At 32.6% G+C, this 17,179-nt stretch overlaps 1 protein-coding gene across 3 annotated transcripts; it reads left to right on the forward strand.

Annotated features, from left to right (window-relative positions):
* Positions 1-8,745: 8,745 nt before the first annotated feature.
* Positions 8,746-12,562, forward strand: LOC109164003 (probable receptor-like protein kinase At5g47070). 3 transcript variants are annotated; one of them, XM_019312744.1, is made up of 6 exons: positions 8,746-8,975; positions 9,227-9,284; positions 9,613-9,969; positions 10,483-10,743; positions 11,038-11,160; positions 11,729-12,562. In XM_019312744.1, exons 3-6 carry the CDS (start codon positions 9,613-9,615, stop codon positions 12,278-12,280), a joined length of 1,293 nt encoding a protein of 430 aa, XP_019168289.1. In that variant the 5' UTR covers positions 8,746-8,975; positions 9,227-9,284; the 3' UTR covers positions 12,281-12,562. The 3 variants fall into 3 exon arrangements, with proteins under 3 accessions (XP_019168289.1, XP_019168287.1, XP_019168288.1); XM_019312742.1 differs by having other exon boundaries at positions 8,747-8,975; positions 9,227-9,325; positions 9,561-9,969; XM_019312743.1 differs by lacking the exon at positions 8,746-8,975 and adding an exon at positions 9,079-9,097 and having other exon boundaries at positions 9,227-9,325; positions 9,561-9,969.
* The last annotated feature ends 4,617 nt before the right edge of the window (positions 12,563-17,179 follow it).

Consider the following 17,179-nt stretch of genomic DNA (forward strand, 5'->3'; position numbering starts at 1 on the left):
ATTTTAATTACTGTAGTAGTATATAGTGGCAGGCCGGAGAATGAATTCCTTTGAATTCAACGCTGGGTCTCTCTCTGACGGATTTCTTTCTCAATCCCCAAACTTGCCTTCTCCAAACTTGATTTCCATATCTCTCAATCTTCACCATTTTACATTCCCCAACTTTTTATTAATGGAGTTTGGGTTCCCCAATTCTTGCTACTTTTTAGTCCCATCATCCACGTGATAACCATTCAGCTCAAGAAATGACCTAAATTACCTTTGACTAAACTCTAATCGCTGCCCAATTACCATTGCCACCGTTTGAGTCCATTAAAAAAAAAAAAAACTAATAATATAAATTAGCAAACCAAATAATAAAATTCATAACTTACTATCACCAAACCATTATAAATAGGAATAAGGTTTAAATTGGCCACTGAACGTAACCTGAAAATGCAATTAGACCACTGAACGAAAAAAAAGTGCAATTAGGCCATTGAACACTCAAAAAATGTGCAATATTATGCCACTGAATTCTCCAAACGTATGTAATTTTACCGGATAGTAGGTTACCATCAATTTTAGCAGGTTACCTGCTTACGTGGCAGCTTAGTTGGCATTTTTAATAATTAATTTTAATAATAAATTTTATAAAAAATTGGAAAAAAATAAATAAAAAATAAAATAAAGTCGTTTTTATTTTTTAAAACATTTTTTTAATAAAATTTATTAAAAATTAATTAAAATTTATTAAAAATGCCAACTCAGCTGCCACGTAAGCAGATAACCTGTTAAAATTGAGGGTAACATGCTATCAGGTGAAATTGCACATTTTTGTAGTGTTCAGTGGCCTAATTGCACTTTTTCTTCGTTCAGTGGCCTAATTGCATTTTCAGGTTACGTTCAGTGGCCAATTTGAACCTTATTCCTTATAAATATAAGGATCTAAATGACATTCAAGAAATGACAAATTATACCGTAGATAGGTTTACATGTCAAGGTAGACCAATAATATACATGTTTGTTTTTAATGTATTGTAGATTCATCTTTAGGTAGTATACTAAAAATAGACTTGCTACTCATTAAAAATAAACTTTTAATATACTAAAAACGAACCTTTTTATTTCATCTTGCAATATAGATCATGGTCAACCTTGTCAAAAAACACATCCATTGGGAAACAAGATGAGGAAACTATTTTGTTGGGATTATTATTCATTTAGAATGATAACAAATGTATCATCACACTATATAGTAGACATTTAATTACATTTTATTTATCTAGAATCCAAGATTTTTTTTTTTCTTTTTATTTAGCAAAACAATCTCTTCATTTAATGCCTCCAAACAGAATTTGGTATTAATGAATTCACAAATCCATAATCATAACGATCACGAAAATGCACAGAATTACAATTAATATCTCCCAGCCTCTTCCAACCAAAAAAAAAAAAAAAAAGTGTAAAGACTACGTGCAACGTGGAATTATAGTCAAGATTCCTTCAACAGTAAAGCTTGATTGACTCTTGTTTAGAATATATAAGAGTTAATACTCATTTTGATTTTTTGACTATTAAATATAGTGTAATTTAGTCACAAATTTTGTAAATTACGTTGACTAAAAAAAATCACACTTAATTTAGCCCTCTGTTAAAAAAGCCATCCAAACACTATTAATTTGATGTGCAAAAAATGTCAATTAACGTTCTAATACCCGTTCCTCAACCCTTTCCTCGCGTAATCACCCTTCCGCTGATCTAAATATCTAATATGCCCCATGACCTCTGAAAAACAGCAAAAGTGGGCCTTAAGTAATTAATTAATTTTTATAAGTCTTCTTTATATGGTATGTGTTCCAATATATTCTAACATGTAAAAAATAATATAAGTGGGTTACTGAATTTTTTGATTATTTTCCTATACATTTGATTCATTTGGTATGACTCTAAGGCAATTGTTATACCATGTATTAGGCCTAATGTTGCATTGTGAATCTTAGTTCAAAAAGTATGTGTGTCTGCAATTAATTGATTATATACCTATAGTTAATAATTTCTGCACCTATAAACAAATTAAAAATACATATAACATGATAATTGTAAACACATAATAGGATAGCTACAAACACATAATTGTTAACTACAGACACATAAGATGTTGGTTAACATGTTGTGTCTGCAGTTAACAGTTTGTGTCTTTAGTTATCATGTTATGTGCCTGTAATTACCATGTGATGTAACTTCAATTTGTTTACAGGTACAGAAACAGTTAACTGCATGTACAAAATGTGTCATCCACCGATACATAATCTGAAGGTTATTTTTGAACCAGGGTCCACAATACAAGGTAGACCCTGATCCATGGTATAATTTGTCATTGTAAGGTGTTATTAATGCCTAGTCCTTTTCAGCCCCAGTTTGGTGCTCGTAAGACCTTAGAGCAACCTTATCAGCAAATATTTGTGGGGAGAATGTTAGATTAAATCTCTTTGCTCAAGATCATAGCTAATGTGGGGAAGAATTAATTGTGAAAGAATTGCCCTGCAAATGCCAAAAATAATGTCAGAAAAGCAAAATGAAGAAGGAAAGGTGTTGTGTGCGTTTCGCGCACAGCACCTGCCCATACGGGCGCGTCAGGCGCACATGACACTGTTTATATATATATATATATATATATATTTTAAATCAATTTTGTTTTTTTTTTTCTCTCCCCTCCCATCTTTTCTTTCCTATTCACTCTTACAATAACTCCACCATTGTGTATTTGTGGATGCTCTTAAGGAAGTGTTTGGTTGGATGGAAAACATTTTCCAAGGAGGTGTTTTTCAGTTCATGGAATTCATTTTTCAACGTTGAGGAAAATAAATTCTGAGCAAAGGGGTGGAATTTTGTTTTCCGCAGGGGTTGGGGAAAATATAACATTGTTTGACCATTTTTGTTTTTTAATTTTTTACTTTTTTTTTAATTCATGTATTTATTTATAATAAAAATATTTTTAATTTTGAATAAATAAATTATATAAATTATTAAAAACAATTCTAATTATATAATATGAGGGACAAATGTACCACATTATGAACAATTAAAGGGTTAGATTTGTTCAAATCAATTGACATGGATTAAATTTCCAAAGGTAAAACAATTGAGGGGCTAAAAGCGACGTTTTCCCTTCTATTTATTCATTCATCTTTTTAAGGGCATATTAATCTTTATTTTTATTATTCCTTACTTTTCTAAACCCAACCAAACAATGGAATCCCTATTCCCAATAAATTATTTTCTACCAACCAAACAATGAAAACCATATTCCTAGTATTTTATTTTTTATGAAATTTCAATTTCATTCCTCCTAAAATAAATTTTTTTTTTTTTTGGTGAATCAAACATGCCGTAAATGCCTGGGAAGTGAATTTTTTTAACACACTTGATTCAATTATTATTTATTAATATATTAATATATTATTATATTTTTCCAGTTCCGTTAATGTTGCCAAGAAGCTATGGGGTAATGCTTGTATTTTTGCTGATATGATGCACTTTACTTTATGCTTGTATTTAGGTAAAAATATTATTAAAAAAAAAAACAAAAACAAAAGTTAAGCAATAACTTTTAGGAGGTTTCTGAAAGGTTAAACTGTAATTTTGGAAATTTTAATTTTTAATATTGATTGACTTATCATGATTGGTCACAAAAGTTTGACGCAAAAAGCATGCCAATTTGTTTTATTGTTTTGTTTTTTGAAGTTTTACGAGGCAAGTTTCTATTTTTTTTCAATCGGTCTAAGAATCACAAGGGGCAACTCTCATGGATACTTAAATTTAAAATCCTATAATTATCAAATTAATTGGAATTGTCCCATGTAATGCGGTTGTTATACCGTGAACAATGGTCCACAGAGTTTTATGAATCATGGCCCGAAAACGGCGTTGTTTCATTAAGTAAAGAAATGATAGCCGTTAATTTTTAACAAATCTCATATTTTTTGAGTGTTCATAACAAAATGAAACTACACTGTATCTAAAATGAAATTGCATCGCATATTGTGTTTATATTATCAAATGAAACTGTAATTGAATTGAAATGATACTTTAGTTGTGTTGAAATGAAAACTTCAGTATGTATAAAAAGAAATTGAATAACATGTCTCACATATTGAGTATATATTGTCAAATAAAACTGTAATTATATCAAAATGATAGTATAGTTGTGTTGTAATAAAATTATAGTTTATATAAAATGAAACTGAATAACAGTTTCACATACATATTTGAGTGTAAATTGTCTAATAAAACCATAGTTGAATTAGAATTATAATTTAGTGGTGTTGTAATAAGACTACATTGTGTATAAAAGGAAATTCAATAACATGTCTCGCTGTAATAAGACTATTATATGTATAATGTCGAATGAAACTATAGTTGAAACAAAATGAAACTATAATTGTGCCGAAATGAAACTACAATATATATAGAATGAAATTGAATATGTTATACAAACAAATTAAATCTAATTACACGAAACAGGTACCGTGTATTTTCATTAATATAAACGACACCGTTTTGAATCATGGTCCACGATGTTGTGTCCACCATGGTACAAAGAAAAATTTGCCCATGTAATGATGTCCGATGGCCCCTCCACTGAAATGTAATTTTTCAACAAAAAGTATAAATTTAGGGACGTAGGAAGTGGTCCATCACAGCTCGTATCTGTATTTTGTATTTAGTGCAAACAAGTACGTACATTAAAGTGTTATTTATTGAACACAAATACGGAGTATCATTTACTGTGTTTGTCCAGTATATATATATATATATATATATATATATATATATATATATATATATAGAGTAAGGTTCAAGTGGGCAATGTTCTTAGGTGCTGCAGTGTGACGTCACTAATAGTTCAACAAATATACACCATTAATGTTAAAAAAATGCACCACAAAAATATACATAAATTAGATACGCATCTCCAAAAACACACCATTAGATGTGAGTAAAAACACTATACAGTGTTTGAAAATATACCATTAGGGATGGTGAATTATATGGTGTATTTTTTTATATATTTTTTTTTTTTAATATTTCATTGTGGTGTGTTTCTCTTACACTGTTGGTGCATGTTGTTAACACTGTTAGTGTATTCTGAAATTTCGCCGCACCTAAGGATATCGCCGCATTTGAACTTATATATATATATATCATTTACTGTGCACTGCCCTGCCCTACAGGCTACAGGACAAGCACAGCACACCTTCTCCCAAATCCATTTTTGCATCCCAAAGACCCAAACCCCAACCCCTGCAAACACTTCTTCCAAAGTTATTATTTACAGAATCACCATAATATCAAAGGAAAAATGACATTTTTCTCCTTGAATTATAGATTTATAGTGTTTTCTTCTCTTAAGTTATTCATGTATTTATATTTATCCTCTTAATTATTTTAAAAGTGACAAATTTCCATCTTTTGATGTTAAATGGATATTTTTACACATAAAAAATTAGCTCATTTATTTTTTGCTTCTCTAACAAATTATTACTTATATGTAGGAATGACTATGGTTCGATTTGAACCGAATCGGATACTAGCAACTGAACTGAAACAGTATGGATGATTATTGTTACGATTTAGAATTGAAATATTTTTTATTGACTTTAGACTATTTTAAAATAGAAAATGAAATTTACAAAAATAAATAAATTTTGTAAGCTGGATTAAAAATAAATGTGAATCAGAACCGAACAGATTTATCATTTACAAATGGTGTTTACAAATCTGTTTGGTTCCCGTTCGTATTTATTTTTATTCCAGTTTCTATTTAAACTGCCAGTTCAATATTTTATTGGAATAAGGTCCAAATTGGTCACTGAACGTAATCTGAAATTACAATTAGGTCGCTGAACGAAAAAAAAATGCAATTAGGCCACTGAACATGTATGTAATTTCAACTGATAGCAAGTTACCATCCATTTCTTCATGTTGTCTGCTTACATAGATGGTGAGTTGACATTTTTAAATAATTTTTAATAATAAACTTAAAAAGAAAAAAAAAAAAAAACGGGGTGGTCGGCGCCTCGGCGACCACCCCGTTCTCCCCTTTACCCCCTCCTTTGTCTCCACCGGAAACGAAGGAGGAGGGGGGAAGGGGTGGTCGGCGGCCACCCGGCTTTTTTTTATTATTATTTTTTAATTTTTAATTTTTATTCTTAAAGATTATTATTAAAAATTATTTAAAATGTCAAGTTTGCCAACTCACCTTCCACGTAAGCATACAACTTGATGAAATGGATGGTAACCTATTATCATGTAAATTTGCATACATTTGGGATATTTAGTAACCTAATTGTATTTTTTTTTTTAATTTAGTGGCCTAATTACATTTTCAGGTTACATTCAGTGGCCAATTTGAACCTTATTCATATATTTTTTCAGTTATGAATCGGAACAAGAACCATCCTACTATTTCATTTCGATTCTTAGTGTCCGGTTCGGTTTAAATCGAATCGTAGTCATTCCTACGTATAAGCAATAATTTTTTGGAGAAGAAAAATAAATGAAATAATTGTTTTAAGGATAAACATATTCACCAGGACTATGTGGTCCAATGGTACCCGGGTTGGATTTCCATTAAGAAGGTTGTGAGTCCAAACCTCGGTGGAGGCGTTATTAGCTCTTTGTGTTTCAGTAGGTTGAGAAAGTATATGAACAATGTAATAGAGCTAGTAGCATTAAAAAAAAAAGAGTTAATACCCAAAATCGTCCTCGACTATAGTGGTTTTTCTCAATTTCGTCCTAAACGACTTTGCTGACCTAATATCGTCCCAGACTTTTGTGTTTCGCTCAATTTAGTCCTCCATTTGTTATTCCGTCAAATTGGTGTTAAATTAAGGGACAATTCAGTAATGTCAATATTGATCTCTCTTTACTTTCAACTTGTGAAGTGAGAAATTCCTCTTTCTTGTACGAATTACACCCAGAATTACTCCCGGACCTGCAAATCAAATTTTATATTCGCAGTTTTAGGAGTAACTCTGGGAGTAATTCGTAAAAAAAAAAAAAGGATTTCGCAGTTCACATGTCTATGAGTAAAAAGATGTCAATATTAAAATTACTGAATTGTCTATTTATTTAACACCAAATAGACATAATAACAAATGAGGGACTAAATTGAGCAAAAATACAAAAGTCTGGGACTAAATTGAGCGAAACACAAAAGTCTGGGATGATATTAGGTCACCAAAGTCGTTTAGGACGAAATTAAGAAAAACCACTATAGTCGAGGACGATTTTGGGTATTAACTCAAAAAAAAAAAAAGGATAAACATATCCATTTAACATCAAAAGAAAAAAAAAATTCACTTTTAAAATAATTGAGGTGACACATGTGAATACATGAATAACTCAGGGCAAAAAGTGATATAAACATATAATTTAAAAGGAAAAAAAATGCCATTTTTCCCAATATCAAATGATACAAAACATATGATTATTTAATCAAAATTTTCCTTCTAGAACTATATTGAAACGCAGTATGAATATTCATATTATTTCACACTAATTAACATTGATAATATACGATACGTAAGTAGTATACAACAATATTACGTGTAACTTTTTATTTTCTATTAATATATTTTTCGTCACATTTTATATTTTTAGTTTCAGTTGAAGATGTTTGACTTTAGTTATTTATAATTTAATTTTTTATAATATTTAATTTAATATTAATACATAAATTATATATATAACTAAACTAAAAATCTATTACAAAATGTTAAAAGAAAATAAGTTAATAAAAATTAGGAAAAACAAACATTTTTAACCCCTAAACTATTTCATTTTTAAAAATTTGATCTTTGTAAGTTAATTTAAATAAATTTAGCCCTTAATTGTTTATAATGTTGCACTTTTAGTCCCTAGTGTGTAATTGTCAAACTTCATTATTATATAATGTTATTTTTATTATTTAATATCAATATTCACAGTTAAAAAAATGATGTTTCATAGAAAGAGTAAAACTTTAACCATTGATATTCATTCTAAATGGTAAAAGATAATCTCATAAATTTTCTAATAGAGTTTGACAATTATATCGCTCTAGGGACTAAAGGTGCAATATTATGAACAATTAATGAGTTAAATTTGTTTAAACTAAAAAAAAAAAAAATTGCAATTTTCATTTCTAAATTATAGGGTAATTATAAAATTCGTCCCTAAGTTAACATTGGCGTGCACTTTTCGTCCTTTCGTGCTCACTTTTCGTCCATGAGTTATACTAAAATTGCAAATTCCATCTCTATGGCGAAAAGTGCAACATCAATGATAACTTAGGTACAAAAACTGAGTATGACCAACACTTAAAGGGGCTAAAAGTGTTATTTTTCTTAAAAATAAATTTAATTAAATATGAGAGATCAATTGGTTACACAAGACTAGAGTAACATTTATCACTTCCTATATTCATTAAAAATTAAAAATTGAACAACTTCAGTCAAATTAATTGGATTACTTAAGTCCTCAGTTCTGATTAGTGTATAAAAATCTTCATCACCTATGATCGATCGAACTATATCTTATCACTGAAACAAGATTTTTAGGATCATCTTGAACTATTGAACTAATCTCGTTTTAAATGTGATTGATCCGCGTGGGAGCAGCCAAAATGAAGAGAGCTGACTTATAATAGGATAGGCTCTCTCTGTTGAAAATATGTAAAAAAAAAAAAAAAAAAAGATAAAGCACAGGGAACCCATATGATTATTCTTGCAAATCTGTCAAAAGCAAATCATCCCCGTGAGTCTTTTTGATTGAGATTTGAGTGAGACAGGAGAGAAAGGGGCCAACCCCCAAGCAGTCAAACTACAGTTGAAGATTCACAAACCTTCCCAGATCTTTAATATATTTCCTTTATGTTTATTTAATCTTTTAACTTCTGAAAGTTGACACTTTCCTGAGCCCCAGGAGTCCAAGCGGTTGAACAAAATCAGGTAAAACCCCATTCCCTACATTCAACTCTTTATAGTTTTTTATTATATAATAATAATCCTATTGAAATTCTGAGAAATTTCTTGACCTTTCTCTCTCCCTACATGAATGTTTTAAAGTTAAGGTGGTAACTTAGTCTGGGTACTCCTTAATTTTCTTGAATATCCATTCTTTTTCTATCTGAAATGTTAATAATTTCAGTTTTGGGACGAATCTTATTACCCTGATATTTTTTTTTTTTCCTTTCTATTAGTTTATTGTGAGGGAGCTGTTATTGAACATTGAATTGAGAGAGAGGAAGGGGGAAGAAGATGAATTGTTTGCTATACTTCAAGGATAGAAACAAAATCAGGTAAAACCCCATTGCCTACATTCAACTCTTTATAGTTTTTTGTTTTTTATAATCTTTTTGAAATTCTGAGAAATTTCTTAGACCTCTCTTTCTCCCTACTTGAATTCTTTAAAGTTAAGGTGGTAACTTAGTCTGGGTAGTCCTTAATTTTCTTGAATATCCATTCTTTTTTCTATATGAAATGTTAATAATTTCAGTTTTCAGATGAATCTGATAGTTTTTTTCCTTCTTATAGTTTATTGTGAGGGAGCTGAGCTGCTATTGAACATTGAATTGGGAGAGAGAAGATGAATTGTTTGCTATACTTCAAGGATAGAAACAAAGGAAAGGCACAAAAATCAGCACCAGTGTTGAAGGAGCAGAGCAAATCATCAGATATTTCAGGGGCGGCTGAAAGGGCCACGCGCTCTTCATGTTCAGCCTCGTCTCCCCGTAGCTTCTCTGAAGCCTACGAGGGGAAAGCTCAAAACTTGAGAGAGTTTTCCTTCAATGAACTTAGACAAGCAACCAATAATTTCTGCAGGTTACTTAAGGTTGGAGAGGGCGGTTTTGGGAGTGTGTACAAGGGAATGGTTAAGCCAGTTGATGGTAAAGGTGACCGAATCGTGGTTGCGATTAAGAAACTCAGCAGAGATGGTTATCAGGTAGATTATATATAGTCCTCATTTGTGTTTGGAATTTTTTCTTTCTAATGCATATAGAAGCTTAGGTGTCTATAGTGTAACCTGACTCTGATACCACTTGTTAGGATCGAACGTTTACGACTATGCCAAAAGCTATAGCTAGTAGCGAAGACACAACTTTATTTCCTTATACCGCTACACATTTTCGAGACACTTGGCCCTTTACTGGCCTCCGCCCAACAATTCCCTAGCCACTGCTGGAAATTATGGAATTTCCGACCACCTGAAAGTGATCTTAAATCAAATCGAAAGCAAAAAGTGGTCGGAAATGGCAACAAAGGTTTTTCCGGATACCAAAAGTGGTCGGAACAAGACTTTCGACTTGATTTAAGATCACTTTCAGGTGGCCGGAAATTACATAATTTCCAGCAGTGAGCCACCGGGTGCTAGACTTGACCTTTACTGGCCTCCGCCCAATACTAGGCTTCCTCTCAGTGTCCCTTTAAATTTGAACTGCTTAGTTATTCTCTGTAGGGACATAAACAATGGGTAGCTGAAGTTCAGTTTCTTGGGGTTTTGGAGCACCCGAATCTCGTAAAATTAATTGGATATTGTGCTGTGGACGGGGAGCGAGGCATTCAACGACTGCTTGTATATGAGTTCATGCCAAACAGAACTCTCGAAGATCATCTTTTCAGTACTGCTTATCCGCCTCTTTCTTGGCTAAGAAGACTGCAAATAGTCCTTGGAGCAGCTCTGGGCTTGACTTACTTGCATGAAGAATTGGAAGTTCAGGTTTCGTATCCATTTGTTTGAAGTTTTTGTGCCTCACTGCCTTTAATAGTTGCATTTATCGACTACTCCATAGATCAATATATGTTAATTCACCAGAAAAGAGTTTTAAAAAAATTTATAAAATGATTAGTGTGGCCAATTTAGTGATGTGTACACACTACATGTTATCACAAATACATTTACTTGGAAGTATATGGTTCTCTCTGACTATTCTTATGAACTAATGCTTTCTCTTTTATATTTGTTTTCAAAATAAAAATGGTTTGTAACCCTTGCCCTGTGCAAATGGCACAGGTTATCTATCGAGATTTCAAGTCATCGAATGTGTTATTAGATAACGATTTCAAACCAAAGCTCTCCGACTTTGGTCTTGCAAGGGAGGGCCCGACTGGTCTGCACACTCATGTTTCTACAGCGGTACGCTTTCTTCATCTATCTTTTGCTGACATGTAATATAAAAAAATGTATGAATTCCATAGTTTTGAGGAACACAACTTTTTTTTGGGCGACGAGGGAAACCTGCAGCCACAACCCGAGGGGTAAACCCTGCCTTGTGACCCTAGTCGTGAAATGACCACAAGGATAGTTTTGAGGAACACAATTTTTTTTTGGGGCGACGAGGGAAACCTGCAGCCACAACCTGAGGGGTAAACCCTGCCTTGTGACTCTAGTCGTGAAATGACCACAAGGATAGTTTTGAGGAACACAACTTTTTTTTAGGCGACGAGGGAAACCTGCAGCCACAACCCGAGGGGTAAAACCTGCCTTGTGACCCTAGTCGTGAAATGACCACAAGGAGGTAAACCAGTCTAGCTTGCTTATAGCTGACCGGCTCAAACCAAGAGGGTTGGTATTCGAACTTGTGACCTTGTGGTTACAAGTTTGTATCCTTAGCCATCTTGGCTGGGTTACCCCCACACATAACTTTGGTTGTAGGGACAAGTGATCCCTAACCTAAATAAATGTGTTTTGTTTCTGTTACCAGGTTGTAGGAACACATGGTTATGCAGCCCCCGATTACATCGAAACTGGTCACCTTACAGCTAAGAGTGATGTTTGGAGCTTCGGTGTCGTACTATACGAGATCCTATCGGGTAGAAGATCACTCGACAGAAACAGGCCTAGATCAGAACAAAAACTCTTGGAATGGGTTAAGCACTATCCTGCTGACAGTCGGAAATTCAGCACGATAATGGACCCGAGACTGGAAAATCAGTATTCACTAGGAGCAGCTCGAAAGGTTGCAAAGTTAGCAGATGCGTGTTTGTCCAAGAATTCAAAGGAACGGCCCAAAATGAGCCAAGTCGTGGAATCCTTGAAACAGATCATTCAGAGCTGTGGCGGCGAGAGTAGCCCCTCCTTGCACAAGAGTTTCGAGTGCGTGGAAGATGATCCAGTTGACGACGAGAAACCCAAGCAGATGGGACCCGCGGAATCAGCGAAAAGGCGGATGGCACAGTTGGCCAAGCTAAGTGAACATGTTGGTGGAATCAGCAGAAGAAGGTTTATGATGATGCAGAGAGCCAAAGTTACATGATAAAAGGCAAGCATGCATTTTTTTTTAATGTGAAAGCTTCAAATATGAAGGAAATTTGATGTTTCTATCAATCTGAAACAACGTTAACAAGACCACGAAACACATGTTCAAAGTAGTGTCACAGGTCTCAGGTTGTAGCCATATGTATGCCCATCTTGGCTGTTTGTTTATGTTGGGGCCAAAATTTTCTGAAATTAATGCAAATCCGCTTGTACAAAGTTGAACGACTTCAATGAGCTTGAGCTAAAATAACATCAAAATTCTCCAATATACTTTGATTAATAAGTTATATGTAGATGTAGTGAGATTTGATTGGAGAAATTGTTTATATTTTCTGTTGGGCGGAGGCCGGTGATTGGCCAAGTCTAACAATTGGTGGCTAGAAGATTGTTGGGTGGAGATAGATGAATGGTCAAATTCAGCATCCTGCCTTTTGAAAATGTGGTGGCAATCAGGTTATGGAGTAAAAAGTGTACATTTAAGGCTAGCAGGTAAAGTCGGTGATGGACTAAGTCTAATAAAACTATAATTTTTGGGTATTTTGACATAGTAGTAAGCGCTTGATTCTTAAACTTTTTCCGATCTAAAACCATTATAAGCGGGCACGTATTAAATGTCATTTTAACATGATGTAGGTATTGATTTATTTAGTCAAGACAATCTTATTCTTTTTTCTTTCTTTAGCCTAATTTTGATCGATAGATTTTATATATTAAGAAAATGTTATAAATTAATTTTTCATCTAAAATCAATATAAAATCAATATAAGCTGCAGATAGACACTATTTAGTTCTTAATTGGTGAAATAGTTAGCCTATCAGTTAATTTTGACTTATTTGATCACTATTAATTATTTGATTTGGTTAAAAAATTAATATAAGTGTTTGGTTAATTAGCTTTTTGTAACTTTAAAATGCTAAAATTAAAAAAGCTGCTCAAAGTAACTTTTTCGATTAACTTTTTGAGAAAAGAAATTATACCAAACAGTTAATTTACCAAACACCTTTCTACAATCAGTTAATGTTATCAACTAGTTAAATTCTCTAATTAACTCAATCAGCTAACAACTAACTGTCATTTGTCCTTTCAACATGATGTAAATATTGATTTGTTAGGTCAAGACAATCCTATTCTTTTTTTTTTTTTAATGTATTTTAACTGATAGATTATATATATATATATATATATATATATATATATATATATATATATAAATGAATAAAGAAAATGCTATACATGACATTGAGGTCCAATTAAAATATTCAAATAACGGCAAATTATAACGTGCACTACGGCGCGCCATGTCCCAAAACGGCGTCGTTTTGTACATTTTGCGTGTCTGCTGTTAACTTCTTTAAAAAAAAAAAAATTCTCATGTTTCGAATGTATAAAATTGTATAATAGAATCCACAAAATTGTATAATAGAATGTATAGAAAAATACATAATCTTTTTTGAAAGAATAATACACATAATCTAACATGATACGTAATACACATAAACTCTTAACATAATACACATAAATTTTTAACATAATACACATTAAAAGAAATTTTCATGTTTCGAATGTACAGAATTGTATAACAAAATGTACAAAATTTTATAACAGAATGTACAAAATTTTATAACAGAATGCACATAATTTTATAAACGCGTCAATTTCCTACACAACTTAATAAAACGACGTCGTTTTGGGAGATGCGGGACGCACATTACTATGTGCGCCGTGGTGCACGGGTATAACGATTGTCAAATAACAAATGTCCAACTTATAGGCCTAAATTTTTGAAATTCCACAAAAAAGTCATGAGTAAAAAGTCTAAAAAGAAGGCATATATGATATATTATAGAGGAAAGATTTTCATGCCACACTCCTATACTTATGTTTTAAAAGGGAATAAATGAATTCTTTTTAGAAGATATTATCTTTTTTTAAAAAAAAAATTCAATTGTTTAATATTACCAAACTATGCGTATCATTTTTAGTAGAATATGTAATGTTAAAGTGTTTTTTTTTTAGTACTATTGACCATTTTACATGTAGTATCTATTCAGATATACTTTCTCAACTTACTGATCTTCCATTTAAGTGAGTCTGCCGCTCGACTATAATGTCTCATGGACCAAGAAATTTTGCATACTATATATAACTCTTAACAACAAAAAAGGAAACAAAAACCACTAAGCTTTTGGGAGGCAAATCAAGCATTTTCCTGCCCAATCACAAGCTAAGACTTGGTTGAGTTGCAGGTGTTGTCACTTTTATACCAAAAGTAAGTTCAAGCTTTTGTGAAATAAATACGGAGTACTATTTACAAGTTTTTACAAATTTTATTTTTCTAACTTTATGAATATATTTACGAAGTAATTTTTCATTTGTCTATTATCTATTTTGAGTGTATAAATATATAAAATTTAAATCTATTTTTACTCAACTTAAATTAAAAGTGAATTTCACTACTCCAAATATACTTCAAAATAACTACATCAAATGTCATTTTTACTAATTTTTCCCAACAAATGTGATCTGATTGTATGTGTGCGGTGAATCAATCATTATATGGTGATATGCCACCAACATGTAAATTATCAAATTAACCTGTAATAGAATTAAAATGATACTTTAGTGTTGCTATAATGAACTTGTTTTATTTTATTGTGTGTATATATAAAATAAAACTGAATAGTAAAGATAATACAAATATGTATATTGTCAAATAAATGTGTTTTGGAATTAAAATGATATTGTAGTATTGCTATAATAAATATATTGTGTATATAAAATGAATCTAGAGATATGAAATATAATTAAAATAATACTTCAGCGTTACTATAATAAAATTAGTGTATGTGAAAATTAAAACTAAATCAGAACTCATACCAATTCCTAGTTGCTACACGGACTATGGTGTAAAATGAGTTCTACTATTTGTACTCCTAATTTTTTACTCCCTCACTTTTCATCTCTGATATGACATTAGTTAAAAATCATACAACAAGATATTAGCTCTTCAAAAAACCAACATAAAAATCCCTATTGGGGATGCTCTAAGCTAAGTATTAGTCTAAAGACTAAAACGTCTTCCTTAGTTATTTCCACCCTTTTTTATCCATTTCTTTAGTCTTTAGGGAGCCAAAGCGAGCAAGCAATGCCATTGGAAATGACAAGATCCGTTCAATTTATTGTTGCGTGTACTTTTCTTTGTCAGATAGCTAGAATTCTGATCACTATAACTAGAAAAAGGTTCATTCAAAAAAGATTTACGAATCCCTACGGCTTATATACAAACTTTTCAAGGCCCGCCTCATGGCACTGTTAGCCTATTGCCCTGGAACTAGTATTGGCAAGTGACATATTCTAATAATTACTGTAGCTCCCCAAAAGCTCATCTGACCCCCCCCCCCCCCCCCCCCCCCCGCTTTGATGTTTTCTTCTGCTGATTCAATAGTCAATTTTCATCAGCTTGTGGTTGAGAAGAAGGGGAAGTTTGAAAAGACTGACGGATATCAATTTGGGATCCTCATTTTGGTCAACCGGCCATGGAAGGAAGCCGGCTCGAAATATTTGATCTTAGGTGCATTTCTGCCTGGGGTGTGGGTACCTATTATTCGTCGGCGGTCCGGCGCACTCCTACGTGCTCCTCATTGCCCCCTACTTAAGAATCCGTTTTTTCTAAAGACTGCCCTCTCTCGGCTGGATCTTGGGGCTCTTTCTCTTATGAGAAGGTTAGTGTGTCTTTATTTCTTGATCCGTTTTGTCGATTTTTATCAGCTGTAGCAAAGAAAGAAACTTCATAGAATTCGAAATTGGGAGTTCTCCAACAGCATAGAGCTTGGGAAGCTCGGATCCGGTCAATAAGTCAAGTCAAGAATAATAATCTAATTGGACGAATGAAATCCACTCAGATAAACTAATCAATTTATTTATTTTAGGGATTCAAATTTCTTTTTCATCTTCTCAAAAAGTTGAATTCCCAATTTCAAGGGCCCCCGCATCTCAGCCAGACAAAGCGAGAAGATATAAATCACGATACCTCAATGATTAGTAGACATGACTAAATATTGAGTACACAAGAGGTCTGTCCACTTTAGACATAATTCCCACATTTTCGTCGACTAAATTTGAAGTCTCTTCTCTCAAATATTACCTAATGATTCCCTTTTTCTTTGCACTAGCTTCACGTCGTTGTTTCGTATACACCTACGTACTACTTTTTGTTTTGGAGCACCACTTGCCGTTGACGCCGACAACGGAGACTGCAACCCCTGTTGATAAGCACATCACATATTCACATTGAAAGAATAGAAAAATTATATGAGCTTATAACACTGTTAAATTAAATTAACTAATAGATTGGATTCAACTTAAATTTTTAATATAATTGGGTGTATGTACATTACAATTCATGAAATATAGTAGAAAAATTATTGCTAGCCTACATTTGGCGCTGTCAAATACTCTCAAATATTTTGTTGAGTCTAAGTGTACTTAGAAGGCCCTTAGGATTAGGGATTCACCATTTTAGGACGACGGGATTAACTCAATGGTTTAGTGGACAGTATATTTAAGATAAGAGACCAAAGTTCGAACTTCGACGACGGCAGTATGAGAATTATGTTCAAAGTGGGCAGATTTCTTGTGCGCACCGGCATTTGGCCCTGTCTACCAATCCATTGAGTCACTGTGATTTACATCATTCCACTCCGTCGGGTCGGAGTGTGAGGCCCTTAGGGTTGGAAATTCAGCCTTTATCACAAAAAAATGGGATAAGGAGAAAAAGAAAACTTATTACTAAAGTTATTCACGCACATTCATGAAATTTTGGGTATTGTAAAGCTTACATGACATTTTTTTGTTTTAGTTAGACCATGAGGTGTCTTGAGCAGACCTTCACTATAG

The sequence above is a fragment of the Ipomoea nil genome, unplaced genomic scaffold, assembly GCF_001879475.1.
Source record: "Ipomoea nil cultivar Tokyo-kokei standard unplaced genomic scaffold, Asagao_1.1 scaffold3054, whole genome shotgun sequence".
In the NCBI taxonomy this organism is placed as follows: Eukaryota; Viridiplantae; Streptophyta; class Magnoliopsida; order Solanales; family Convolvulaceae; genus Ipomoea; species Ipomoea nil.